We start from the raw sequence: 13,157 nt of genomic DNA on the forward strand, positions 1-13,157 counted from the left end.
GCAGCTACTGACAGCTGCATGCAGCCCTTGTTGCGTGCGTGAAGACAGAGGGAGAAGGAGTGAGACCAAAAGCAGGTATTATATATTGCTAAAAGTAGAAGATACTGTAGTGATGCGCGCTTTGTCAGTGCGCCCTGCAGCCTGGGCTGTCGTCCCCTCAAACAGTACTTCACGGGGCGGCTGCGTGTCAATTGACGTGTCCTTAATATGCAACGCGTGCAGCTCTAAGCAGTATAGCCTATCGGAGGAATGTTTTTGTTTAGATGGCTGGAGGATTCAACTTGTCTTTTCGTTTTGTTTCTTCTGCTTGTAGATGTAAAAATAAACGCTTTCTAATGAAAAAAAATCAAGCACTTGTTGTGGTAATAGTTTAATGGGGCACAGACAGTCAAAATGCGCATTTTAATCTTCTCGGTTAACCGACAATTGTCGGCTAATGAGGGTCGGTTGTCGGTCAAAGAAAATTATGATTTTCGACATCCCTAATCTGTTACAGCCCCCGAATCGCATGCTGAAAATATGGACTCTTAAAAGTGCGTCGAAATGCATCGGGAAGTTCGCAGTGACAGATTTCTGCGTGTTATGTAGTGGAGAAAAGTGTCGGGCAGAGATTTTCGTGTTGTGGATCCAGTGTATGTGTGCGCGTTTTGGGATGCCAATTCTGTTCTTTTCTGTGCTCTCTCTCTGCTTGTGTGCGTACCTGCTCGTCTATTTTCTCTTGGAGAAAAGTAGCGGAGCGCCGCTCCAGTGTGTTCTGGGTGGCAGCACTACACCCCTGCTGCTCAGTCTTTCTATAGAGCCCTCAAGCTCCCTGGACGGCACAGTAAAAGAGCCATCAAAAACACCACAGCAGAGAAGTCATCCAGATGGCTATGGATCAAGAGGGGGGATCCGTGGACTATACAGGCCACTTGGACACAAGCTAGGGCCTGACAAACCCTGGCTAGGTCGACAGGGCGAGGGAGGGTGTATGATTGTTGAAAGACCCAAAAAACCTGATGACCCCAGGTTACATCACTCAATGATGATGTGTCCAAGTGCATCGTAAGATGTACGCAAGAACCGGGGAAATTGTAATGGTAAATATTGGCATTTTGATTTTTAGATCTTGTCACGCACAAATGTTGGTTCACTAGCTGAGGCATTAACACATTGAGTGCCAAGGACGTCTGTGGACGTCCTAAAAAAAAGTAACGAGGAGTGCCGTGGACGTCCTAAAATCATAATTCATATTATTCCATAATTCTGCTGTTTAAGGTCGTACCTAGCCAGTGAGCATGAATCCCTTCAAGGGATCACACGGCGCCACCTTAAACATCGACACGGGAGCTGCGCCACCCACCTCAGATCCTTTACTTTGTGCAGGAGAAAGCAGGGAAAGACGTGATCAAAGGGGAAACCGATGCATGCTGCAGCCAGAGCCGTATAGATTGCTCTGTCTGCAGCTGAAAGTTGGCTGCATCCGCGCCCACAACTGAGCTCTTCTGCTTCTATCTATCTGTCTGCATATAGTTTCTCCACACGATTCCCTGCCAGAAAGCCAGCACCCGAAGCCGAACGGCCAAACCTTTTCGTTCAGTCGCGTTTGGCATTTCCTTGTTGCGCTGGGATCCGGGCAAAAACGGAGTCTGAGAAAACAGACTCTGTGCGTGTGGGGAGGAGCCCGCAGCTCAGAGGTGGAGAGGGGGGGGGGGCACGCAGGCTGCACAGAACCACACCACGCCACCACATCAGAAAACACCAGCCAGAGTCAGTGAATGTGCTCGAAATTAGAGTGCAAAAAGTATCCATAAAAGTGACTATATCTTGAAAAGTAAAAAAAAAACAGCAGAAAACCCTTGAAAGTGCTCTTCTTTCAGAGGCTGTCATTTCATAATGGAACTGTCTAGAAACAAAATTTCTTCTTTTGAAGAAGCAGGAGTGTCCAATGTTTCATTAAAGTCCAGCCCTGTCAATATAGCCCTAATAGAAAAAATTCTATAGCTGTTTTCAACTGAATGGAAGTGAATCTGGCACAGGCTCCAGACAATTTTACTGAAGCGCTGTGGCACTCAATGTGTTAAGGCCCGGCATGAGCTACACCTGACTAAAAACTGTTGAAGACTGACATGAAAAGGTTCAGTGTTACCTTGGCCTGCTTGCCCTCCATGACAGCCACACAGGAGTTGGTGGTTCCCAGGTCAATGCCGATGACTGAGCCCTTGATGGCCTCCGACCTGCAACACACAACACAAACACACTTACAGCCGTGCTGATTTTAGGATGGTCGAGTTAGTAAGAAAGGTAAAGGGCCAGCACTCTCATACCTTTTTTACCTCAAAAGTCCCACTAATACACATTGTTATGTTACCCAGGAAAGCAGCATCGGGGAGCAGCAGCAGCATGGCCTTTTAAACTTTTAGATTGCACTCTCAACCCGTACAGTTTCTCTTCCCCCTCCTCCCACGGCTGTCTAGGCCAAGTGTCAGGCCAGCCAAAACAAAATGGAAACTTCCGGGTAAAACTTTCAAAATAATATAATTTAAATAAGTACATAGCCTTACTGATGCACGTTGGAGAAAAGGTGTTTCAACAAACTCACACAACAAACATACTCGTTGTGATGTTAAGATTATGTATGGAGTGAAACTGTGGCTGTAAAGCATTACTCAAAATGTTAACGTTACAACAATGGTTTTATTTTGAAAGAGCTAAAGTGGACAACATACTTACATTCTGGCTGACTTGACGCAGTCTATGTGCCTGGGCTGTGTGGGCTGCACTCGTGCATGAGAGACAGCATATCCCGTCAATGTAAAGTAATTAAACAGTGTTTCCCCTACCATTCTACAGGCCTGTTTTTTTGGAGGGGGTTTTCTGCTCTCCCCAAAATTTCAATAAACCTTTATGGCATATTATTACAATACAGCAATACTGGTGTTGACAGTCTTAACAGTAATAGAAGATGCCAAATCATTCAAAAACAATAAGCATTTTGCTTTTAGGAGCATTGTGCCAGCGTGCAGCGCTGTTCCAAAACATGTCAACGTGTCGTCTGCGAAACGCACATCCCATAATACAACTGTTCGCATCACATCCCATAATAGAGCATCCCATAATAGAGCAGCGAGGTTGGAGGGCTCGAGCGCGGCCTGTAGAGGTGGGCTGCCGTGGTTTTGTGGCAAAGTCTGTTATTGCCCTACTAACTGAGTTGGGCATTCGGGGACGGAGCCTGAAGCTTGCGGTTAGTAACATGTCTCAGGCAGCAGAACGAGCAAGTGAATGGCTGTGGCTAAGGAGGAAACATGCTAGCTGGGGAGCTCGCTAAGGTAAGATTGATTGTTTTGTTGCTGGTCATGATTGACGGTCCGCATCAACAGGGCTGAATCATTGACAGTGGTACTGGTTGTGTAGTTAACACGTTCACTGCCGTCGACGAGTTATCTCGTCAAAAAAAATAAAAAATAAAAATTGACGGTGGGACGTGGCTCCAAGCCCCCTACGTCTCCTATAAAAATATGGGAGCCACCGAACGTGTACAACCCATTCCACCGACCCACTAAGTGGCGACAGTGCTCTCCAGACTAGAAAAAGCAGAGCAAAAACAGCAGAAAATAGCGTGAGGAAAACGGAGGAAGGAGGAGGAAAACGCGGCGAAAACGCTTTCGCTTTCGCGCTGGAGCTGTCGCACAACATGGGGGATTCCTAAAATACACTCTGGGTGCAACACACGCAGCAGAAAGCTCAAAAGCCCAGAATCGCACGGGAGGGGGGTGGGGGTGCTGTTATGGAGGAAATTACTGTTCCCGATCCAGACTCGCCCGACGAGCAGCCGCCAGGCAGCACAGACAGAGACTCGCTTGTGACACACGGACCCACGGAGGGAGGAGTTTGAAGGAGAGGGGGGTGGGGGTGCTGTTATGGAGGAAATTACTGTTCAGAACTAATTGTTTATATGTCTGATGTCTTACTGATGCCAAAAATAAATGGTTAAAGTGACTGTTCTGCCTGTTCTATCGAATTTCACAAAAATGCAATTATCTCAGCTTTCCTTCTCAGACGCTGAAACCATGCTGTATTCAACTGCTAATGCCTACATAACTACTAACTCTACAAACTAACTCTTTTAGACAGAGAAAGCACACATTTTATTACGGTAGTTCTTTTGAGATATTTTGTGTTCACAAATTCCTAGCAGAAAATAATCCTCGGCTCTTGAAAGATGAGCCAGAGTCCTCAAAAAAAACCTTGGCAGAAGCTACCTACAGTAAAAAATAAAACTGTTGGCAGTGAATGTGTTAAGAATGTCATACCGAACCGACCTGGATAGCTAGCTAGGCTTAGATGGTGAGGTAATATGCAGTTGTGCGGTGCTAGCATGGAGGGGGGTGTTTCCAGGACGCTGGATTACACCGTTAAGCCTTCTTGAGGTGTCGTGGGCCTAACTTAATGAAACATCGGTGAATGAAGGTGCCCACTTGAAAGCCCCCTTCATACTGCTGTTCGCTAGGGTAGGTAACTGGTGATTTGTGTATTGTTTATTAGTTTGTTAGCTTGTTTTATTCTGGATTGGGCTTCTAAATGTGTTTTTCCTCAGATTTTGCCACAAGGGATACAATTGCTCTTTCTTAATGTATTTACAGTCTTATATTCCTGAAAGCAAAGAAGCATCTTCTAGCCTGCTACAAATGCATTTCACACATTTTTAGACAATTTCTGTATTTCTGTGCTGGTACTCACGCATAGTTCCTCCTGGACAGGGCTCGGAGAGCATCAGATTGGAAGCCATTCCAGCATGCCTAAGAAAACATCAGAACCCAATGAATGCATGAATAAGCAAGTATAACATGAATGGACATGGCAGAATATAGGTTAATGTATTAAGTATTGTGCCATGTTCCCATATATGCCACACCAAATAATTAATAATTTTCTGTGCTTACTGTCAGTAAACTGATAACAGCAGATTTGAATTCAGACAGATTTTGAAGTAACCACTAACATAAGACAGCTAGGGACCGTGTATAGACAAGACGACAACCATGTAAAATGTATTGAAACTTCTATAGTATACTGATGTTTTAGAGTGTCAGCCTTCCAGTGAACTAAAGGTGCAGGGAAGAAAAACAGGGGAAACATGTATAGCCAAAAGTTAACAGCAGTAGAAATGCGTAAGAGATCAAAGTAACTCAAAATCACATTCAACATCCAAATCCGGCGACACAATGGAACCTTATGTAGCAGAATGTAACACCATCGATTAGGCCTAACGTTACTTGGGAGAATTTGGAGAAAAAAAAACTATAACATTAAAACTATGTAACGTTAGCCTGCCAAAAAATATCAAACAGAAATGTATATTCTCAAGCGTGAACATCATGTAAGAATGTGGCAACATGTGGGGGGCGGGGACACAACACTGAAGGTCAATGATACAGTCTACTATGAATTGAAATAGACCATCTCACTCAAAACACACATTCCAATTGGGTGGTTAGATTAAAGAGCTCATTGACATATCAACCAACAACATTACCCTACATATTTGCAATAAAACGCTTTAACCAGGTCGATGACAGCAGGTTACTAGACGACAGAATATAATGTGTAACGTCACACTGAGCGTTAGCCTAGCCTCAGCCATCTGAAGTTTCCCACACGCCATGCTAAACAACGAGCCAAAGCCTTCGTTACGTTAAAACACTAATATGCGGATTTGTAAGCTCACCGCACAATAGCTAGCATTGGCCGCTTAGCTAGCTAGCGATACATGACATTTTGACAGTCACGATTAGGTAACCCGGCCTGAAGCTAACGATGTTAGCATGTTAAGCTAACGCTGGTGTAATCACATGTTACATGTGCGCAGGTGTACTAATGTTTACAGATAAACTGAACTCACCTTCTTCATCAGCGAGGAGACATGTCGTGTGCAACTGCGCGACGGCAGAGTCCTTGAAACGCTTTTGGCAACACTCAACATGTTGACAACTCGGCTAACAGGCTAACAAACAGGCTAACTGCGTTTAAAATGTCAGAAACACACTCGAAATCCCCACACTGGTATGCTTAAAAGACAGCAGCTCCGGGTTCTGTCGTGTTTATGGACTGAGTCCAGGGCTCCAGGCCAATAACGTCCCAGCTCAGTCAGATACAGCGGAGTTGCTTGTCTTCTACAGCCACATCTAAGTGCGAAGCTGCTTCTGGAATTATCCAACACATGTGTGTTGCACCAGCCATACACCATACACCGCTAAAGGACCCCTGTTGGGTTGTCCAAACACTGCCTGAATATTTATTTCCACTTGGAAATATGTTTTTATGAACGGACCATACTTATTGGAGACGTAGCATGGCAAGAATATGGGTTATAAAGATTTAAGTAGATAAACAACGCCACCTATTTATTTATCATAATCAAAGCCCTGTTCGTAAGCAGGACTTGGAGACGACAGCTATACGTAGTGGGCATGTGAAGGTCGGTGGTCATGATGTAATTTTCTTTTTTTTTCCTCACTTTTTAGGCAAGTAGGCTTGTAAGACGGGGGTTTCATTACATTTTTTAATAGATTCAACATCATTATAAAGGGATTTGTCAACAATGCCTGAATATTGTAATAAGCATTTGCACCATAAGAAAAGTTCCCTGGCGTTTCTTGTAATGAATTGGAAACTTGGAATGAATGAATGAAAAGACAGCTGTTAAATTAATTTAAACCTGAATTGACATGTTCTTGGTTGACTCATCTCCTGATAGGGAAGAAGGTGTATATTGATTCATTTTCTGCTTCAGCTTTCTGTTTGCGTGTCCCTTTTTTGTATTATTTCAGAAGCCTCGTTTGTTTTGGTTTGATTGAGTGACCTGGTACTAGGTTACTTGGTTGGTGGAGTGTCATTTGTTCAGTGAATGAAGCCTATATCATCATCGGTAGCCAAAACAACAACACATCAGCAATCAACATGCAATGAATTATTATAATGTTGCATTTCCATAGTGGGCTTCCTGCTATCTGGATTGTGATGGAGAGATAATGTAATCTTGCAACAACAATATTCTTCCAGGTCTTATTATCGGCCCACCTGTGGGGGTGTTTTATTGTATATTGTTGCAACTAAATCGAGAAGGGATATTTGAGATGGAGAGATGATGAAAACCACCAGGAACCAGCTAATATGTGTTTACACATTTCAAACACACAGAATTACATTTGTGATCAGTAATGAAAAGACAGTTTAATAAACAGAGGCAAGCAGATAATTCATGTTTGTGTTTATTGAGAAGGAGCATGTGAAATAATGTCTTGGCATTGTAGATTGGGAACAATGTGTTTGATTTGATTATATTTGTGAAAGCATGATGAAATGTCTAACTTCTATCTGTGTGGACATGTTGCAACAGTGTTTCTATATGCGCAAAATACCACAAAATGTGTTGTTATCAGCTGTTACTGCTAACAATAGACAGCCTGGCTACAGCTGGCTAGTGGCTTGATTACCCAACTGATTATACTTGCACACTGGAGGTCAAATTGGACCAAACCAAGTTGGAAGCTGGTAAACCAGCATTACAAATTCAACAAGTACATTGAACATTACCGTTAAAGTAATTCTGAGTATTGTTAAACAAGTGTTTGTTTGGATGAGGTAACGGCCTAAAAATGCAGATAAAAAGTTACAGGTTTGTTACATTGTTGTAGATTGTGCCATGTGGTTGGAGTAATGGGCAGAGTTAATGTGTTTAAAAAGAGTTATACAACAGGTAGTTCCGGCCGAGCAATTTGATTGGACAAGAGGGATCCTACGAGTGCCTATATTTCATGATAATGCACTGGCGCTTCACTGTGTGTAGATCACTCCGCTTCACAGCTGCCCTAATCAACAAAATGCTTCACAGCTGTAGAGTAGACAGTAGTAAAGTAGACAGCCTGCAGTTAATTAGGCTGATTAGGCTACATTTTCTGCAAAGGGAAAGCTGGGGGGACTATTTTTGTTGGCGGAGGAATAAATACAGAAATCATCTATTTTCTCAGCTTTTTGTCATTTTTTTAATCAGCTTTGTTTAATAGAACTGTTGTATAAAAGCAATATCACACTCGAGGTCGTGCATTGTTGGCTAATATTGGCACTGCTGTGATTATCTACGGCACTCGGCCTGCGGCCTCGTGCCTGCGACCGAATCACAGCAGTGCCAATATTAGCCAACAATGCACTCCCTCTCGTGTGATATTGCTTAATTAGAACACGGCTCTCTTGAATACTCGATTCTGATTGGTCAATCAACAATATTCACCGGTCATTATTTCTCGACAACCGACCGCTGCTCTGCCACACCTGGATTAATCAGTTGATAAGAGCCTTTTGTCAGCAAGCCACTACTAATTAGGCCAACCAGTTACAGCTGTGGTGTCTTGTGTGCCAATTACGAATGAAACCGCTTTGTCGTTGAAAACGCTATTAAAAAATATATTTGAATAATTATTTTTGTCAGATTATTGAATGATTTAGTTGTAGGCCGTGTTCTAAGCGGGATAATGTATATTGAGGCAGTGATTACTGGGAAATAATGACCTTCAGGTGAACGATTAAGCCCTCCGCTACGCGCCGGGCTCAATCCACCTGTCAGTCATTATTTCCCCCGTAATCACCGCCTCAATATACATTATCCCTTACGTATAACACTGCCCAATTCAGTCTGTCCTGCTGCAGAGGTGCTGTAATATCTTGACTTAAAGGTGAATTTCATGTAACTTTTCTTTAAAGTCATGGTTAAAATATGTTTATTGTCACTTTAATATGTCATTTGGATTGATTGTTACACTGATGTTTTAGGGTAATCAATCAACTTTTATTAGTGGACACCTAGTCCATATAGAAAACATACAAACATATAGGTCTGTGTAAGAAAACACGCAAAAGCACAGTAAAAACTATAAAAGACACTTATACCAAACATTTTCACATATTTGACTGGTATCTGTGTGGGGATGATGTCACATGTCATGATAACTGTCATGATAAATTTTATGTTATAGTAGATGTGCTGATGCCCATGGTGATGGGCTGGTGTTTCTGTATGTATCACTGCTACTGTTATCTGTATGCTGCAGCTTGAGCTTGTCGTCCACAACAAGTTTCTCCTAAGGGAGACCAAATAAAATAATCAATCAATCAATCAAAAAATCTCACAGTACTAAAATAAATAATTATGTTATGTTTTCTTGTTATCCACAGGCAACACGGTGTTTGCCTCTCTGTAATGTCACTTTTGATGTTGGGAAAATCACCCTTCTTCTTCTTTCGTGTATTATCAGATGGCCAACTCCATGTCGTGCAGCCACGCCCTCGTCTCCGGTCCTAAGTCGAAGAGGCCGGCTTCTGAGGGTGGGCTGTATAGGGGGCAGCCGGTGATTATGTGCTCGGCAGTCTGTTCAGGCTCGCCACACTCGCATGCCGCACTGACCGATAGGCCCCACTTCTTCAGGGATGACTTGAAGCGGCCGACCCCAGTGCGTAGGCGATTCAGCGAGGTCCATAGATGGCGTGGTAGGTCTTCTCCTTTTACACCACCTCCTGGGTCCTGGATGTACCCTGTATGCATGCCATCCTTCCTTATGGTTGGGGTTATGCTACCTACTTCACCTAAGACATAGGTGTGACAAACCTGATGAAACACATCTACCGGTACTGTTCTGTTGTGGAATAAACATTAACTTTTGAAGTATAGTCAGTCTGTCCTGCGAGTGTGTCGAGTGTGTGGTGCTTATGGATGTGTATCCTGAAAATATGTTTTTCTGCAGCAGCATCCGTTGAGACTTGTGAGAGAACAGCTCCATCTGCTGGCCATAGAGACACACTAGAGCTGAATACATCACTGTAAACCAAACTACTGAACCATATTACTGTTGAAGCAGAGTTGGAGACAAAGTCTGGGACTTAACATGGAGGAGTGTTTGATCATCTCACTGATATGAATAGTTTTGGTCTTTTCAGCACTGAAGATTTTATTTGAATGAAAAGAGAATTACCGTAGTCAGTTTTTCCTACATGTATAACCATTGATCTATGGAAACGTACATGTGCCCGTGCTCTAACAATATACGTTATTTGCACCAAAGAGCTACTTTGATCAGATCTGAAGCTAATGCCTTGTTCCACACATTATTCCACTGCAGCCCATGACTGCAGCACTGTTCTCTCTGTGTGTCTTTTCTCTTTGTTAAACTTTGTATGTGCACAGACTGGAAACACCGGTGGAAGTTGCTGCCATGACAGTCTCCCTGCATCGATAACAGCGTTATTTTAGAGCCACAATATTGTTAGAAATATCAACTAGCCAACGTATATCAACGCCGGTGGGAAAGAGTGTGACTCGAACTGGTTGACAGCCTATATCAAACAGGTCATTCAGTGGCGTTTTGTTGCCACATAATTAAGGTAGCTCACAGAGCTAACAGCTATCTAATGCCAGACGCTAACGCCATAATGTCTGACGTCATCACCCGTTATTACCAACAGCTTATTTTTTTAGGATTTTGAGCTCAAAATAAGGTTATTTGTCAACAAAATGTACTGGCAAACACTGTCGCTAATCAACAGACCAGGGCAACCCAGCAAGCCATGAAATATCTTAAAAATGACAAAATACACTGGAGGGGGGCTTTAAGTGCTAACAGAGATTTTTGACAAGATGAAGATCAATAATATTATGGTTGTTGAATTAAACACAAATGTTGCTCAGCTGGGAAGCAGAACTAATGTCAATGGAAAGATGTCTTTTATCTTCTGTTATCTCTTCTCTCTTCTGATGCCTTCTCTTGACCTCCTGAACAATGTTGGGCAGTAAGTAAAGTCATGCATTACTATAATTGTATTACTTTCCCTAGTAACTAGTAATGTAATTGATTACAATTTAAAAAAAGTAATTATATTACAGTTGCTAATCCAAGTAACTTCAAGTTACCACATTACCTTCTCCAGTGCTGGCACAGCGCTAAAACAAATTGTGGAGATAGGTCTGGCTATGTGAAACTACTGCGTTGCCAGAACGTAACTGTCAAACTAAATGAATGCCTGCAAAACGGTTTGCAGTTTTTGGATATGTGTGAGATCATTTGCAAAATAAATTAGCATTGTTTTTCAAGTTCTCCTTTTATTCCCTCTGTCTTCACCATCAAATTATTTGAAGTTGTGAGTAGTCTCGGCTTTCTGGGATAGTTCAGCTGCATTCAGTTTATATTCCTACTATTTCATGATTTCATATAAATCAAATTTAACAGGGACCACATTAAATGCATTTCACCCTGAATTGACATGTTCTTGATTGACTCATCTCCTGATACGGAAGAAGGTTTAAATTGATTCATTTTCTGCTTCAGCTTTCTGTTTGCGTGTCCCTTTTTGCATTATTTCAGAAGTCTCGTTTGTTTTGGTTTGATTGAGTGACCTGGTACTAGGTTACTTGGTGGAGTGTCATTCGTTCAGTGAATGAAGCCTATATCATCATCGTTAGCCAAAACAACAACACATCAGCAATCAACATGTAATGAATTATTATAATGTTGCATTTCCATAGTGGGGTTCCTGCTATCTGGATTGTGATGGAGAGATAATGTAATCTTGCAACAACAATATTCTTCCAGGTCTTATTATCGGCCCACCTGTGGGGGTGTTTTATTGTATATTGTTGCAACTAAATCGAGAAGGGATATTTGAGATGGAGAGATGATGAAAACCACCAGGAACCAGCTAATATGTGTTTACACATTTCAAACACACAGAATTACGTTTGTGATCAGTAATGAAAAGACAGTTTAATAAACAGAGGTAAGCAGATAATTCATGTTTGTGTTTATTGAGAAGGAGCATGTGAAAGAATTTCTTGGCATTGCAGGTTGGGAACAATGTGTTTGATTATATTTGTGAAAGGATGATGAAATGTCTAACTTCTATCTGTGTGGACATGTTGCTGATGATAGTAATAAATGTGTCATTAACATGGACATCCGTGCCTGATTGGGCTTTTAATGCTGTATTCCATTTGCATTGGGAACTGAATCTCTCGGTTCGGTCAGGAACCTGACCTCAGATTTTCTATCTTGGGGGAGCCTCACCAGCCCTGACCTCAAAATCCAAGATGGCAGCTCTGCCCTTCGACAGTAGTGAAAGTTGTAGTAAATACTGTTTATTAGCACTTCTGTCTTAATTATGTCTCATTAAATCAGTTGCATACACAGTACTGTCTAACTTCTATATGTGTGGACATGTTGCAACAGTGCTTGTATATGCACAAAATCCCATGAAATGTGTTGTTATTAGCTGTTAGTGCTAATAGCCTGGCTAGAGCTAACCTTGGTTTTCCCATCTCTTTTACTAGAATGTGGTCAACTCGGGTGTGACGTCACTCAACTGGGATATTTCTAGTTCCAAATACAAATGAAATGTGCAATAACCCCCTGTTATCATGAGGCATTTACCCACAGAATCTTCTCAGCAAGATTCCAAAGGACAGAGAGCTCTGGTGGTCACCCAGAATTCATAGAAGCCCCACCCCCACCCCCTTTTCCAAATTATACATTCTTGCCAATTTCCCCTGTCTAAGCTGTGCCGGTCGTTGCTCCACCCCCTCTGCCCATCTAGGTTAAGTTGTAGGCTCTCCAGCCTAGCCACCAGAATAAGATGTCGGCATTGTACGTTTGGGGAAATTAGAGAATATTCATGTGAATATTCATGTGAATATTAACGTTATACACGTCATAGAGTCTAACAACTGTCTCATGTTGAAGTACATTACTGGTAGCTATAAGGGAGTAGTCTACGGGTAGGATTTGCAGGCCTGTATCCCCCTCTTACAAGGGAGAGAGTGCCAGTTTGACCGCCGAGTGAGAGTGAGGTACATCATGTTTTAACTTTTGATTTTAACCACAACCCAAACCATAACTCTAACCTTAACCAAGCTGTTTTGTTGCCTAAACATAACCAATTGTTTTACTTGGCTAAACATAACCAAAGTTGTTTTCTACTCACCTAAACATAACCAAAGTTGTTTTTTACTCACCTAAACATAATCAAAGTTGTTTTACTTGTTCTTGCCTAAACATGTTTTCTTTGCATTTAATTTTGGACAAGCAGCAAGGTTTTCAAAACCAGCGATTTGTTTCAAATTTACGTCGAGATTGTAG

The 13,157-nt window shown here is 42.2% G+C and overlaps 1 protein-coding gene across 2 annotated transcripts in view; it reads right to left on the minus strand.

Moving 5' to 3' along the window:
- The window catches only part of hspa9 (heat shock protein 9), a 29,439-nt gene extending 23,272 nt beyond the window's left edge, over nucleotides 1–6,167 (minus strand). For both annotated transcript variants that reach the window (XR_014553350.1, XM_083651282.1), the window contains exons 1-3: nucleotides 5,882–6,167; nucleotides 4,720–4,778; nucleotides 2,129–2,216 (exon numbers count right to left, since the gene is read on the minus strand). Coding sequence is in view for 1 of the 2 variants with exons in the window: in XM_083651282.1 (XP_083507408.1) it covers nucleotides 2,129–2,216; nucleotides 4,720–4,778; nucleotides 5,882–5,962 (228 nt within the window). In the remaining variant the exon portion in view is untranslated. The remainder of the gene's footprint in view (nucleotides 1–2,128; nucleotides 2,217–4,719; nucleotides 4,779–5,881) is intronic.
- Between the last annotated feature and the right edge of the window lie 6,990 nt (nucleotides 6,168–13,157).

This window comes from Poromitra crassiceps (genome assembly GCF_964638095.1).
Source record: "Poromitra crassiceps genome assembly, chromosome: 15".
Classification (NCBI taxonomy): domain Eukaryota; kingdom Metazoa; phylum Chordata; class Actinopteri; order Beryciformes; family Melamphaidae; genus Poromitra; species Poromitra crassiceps.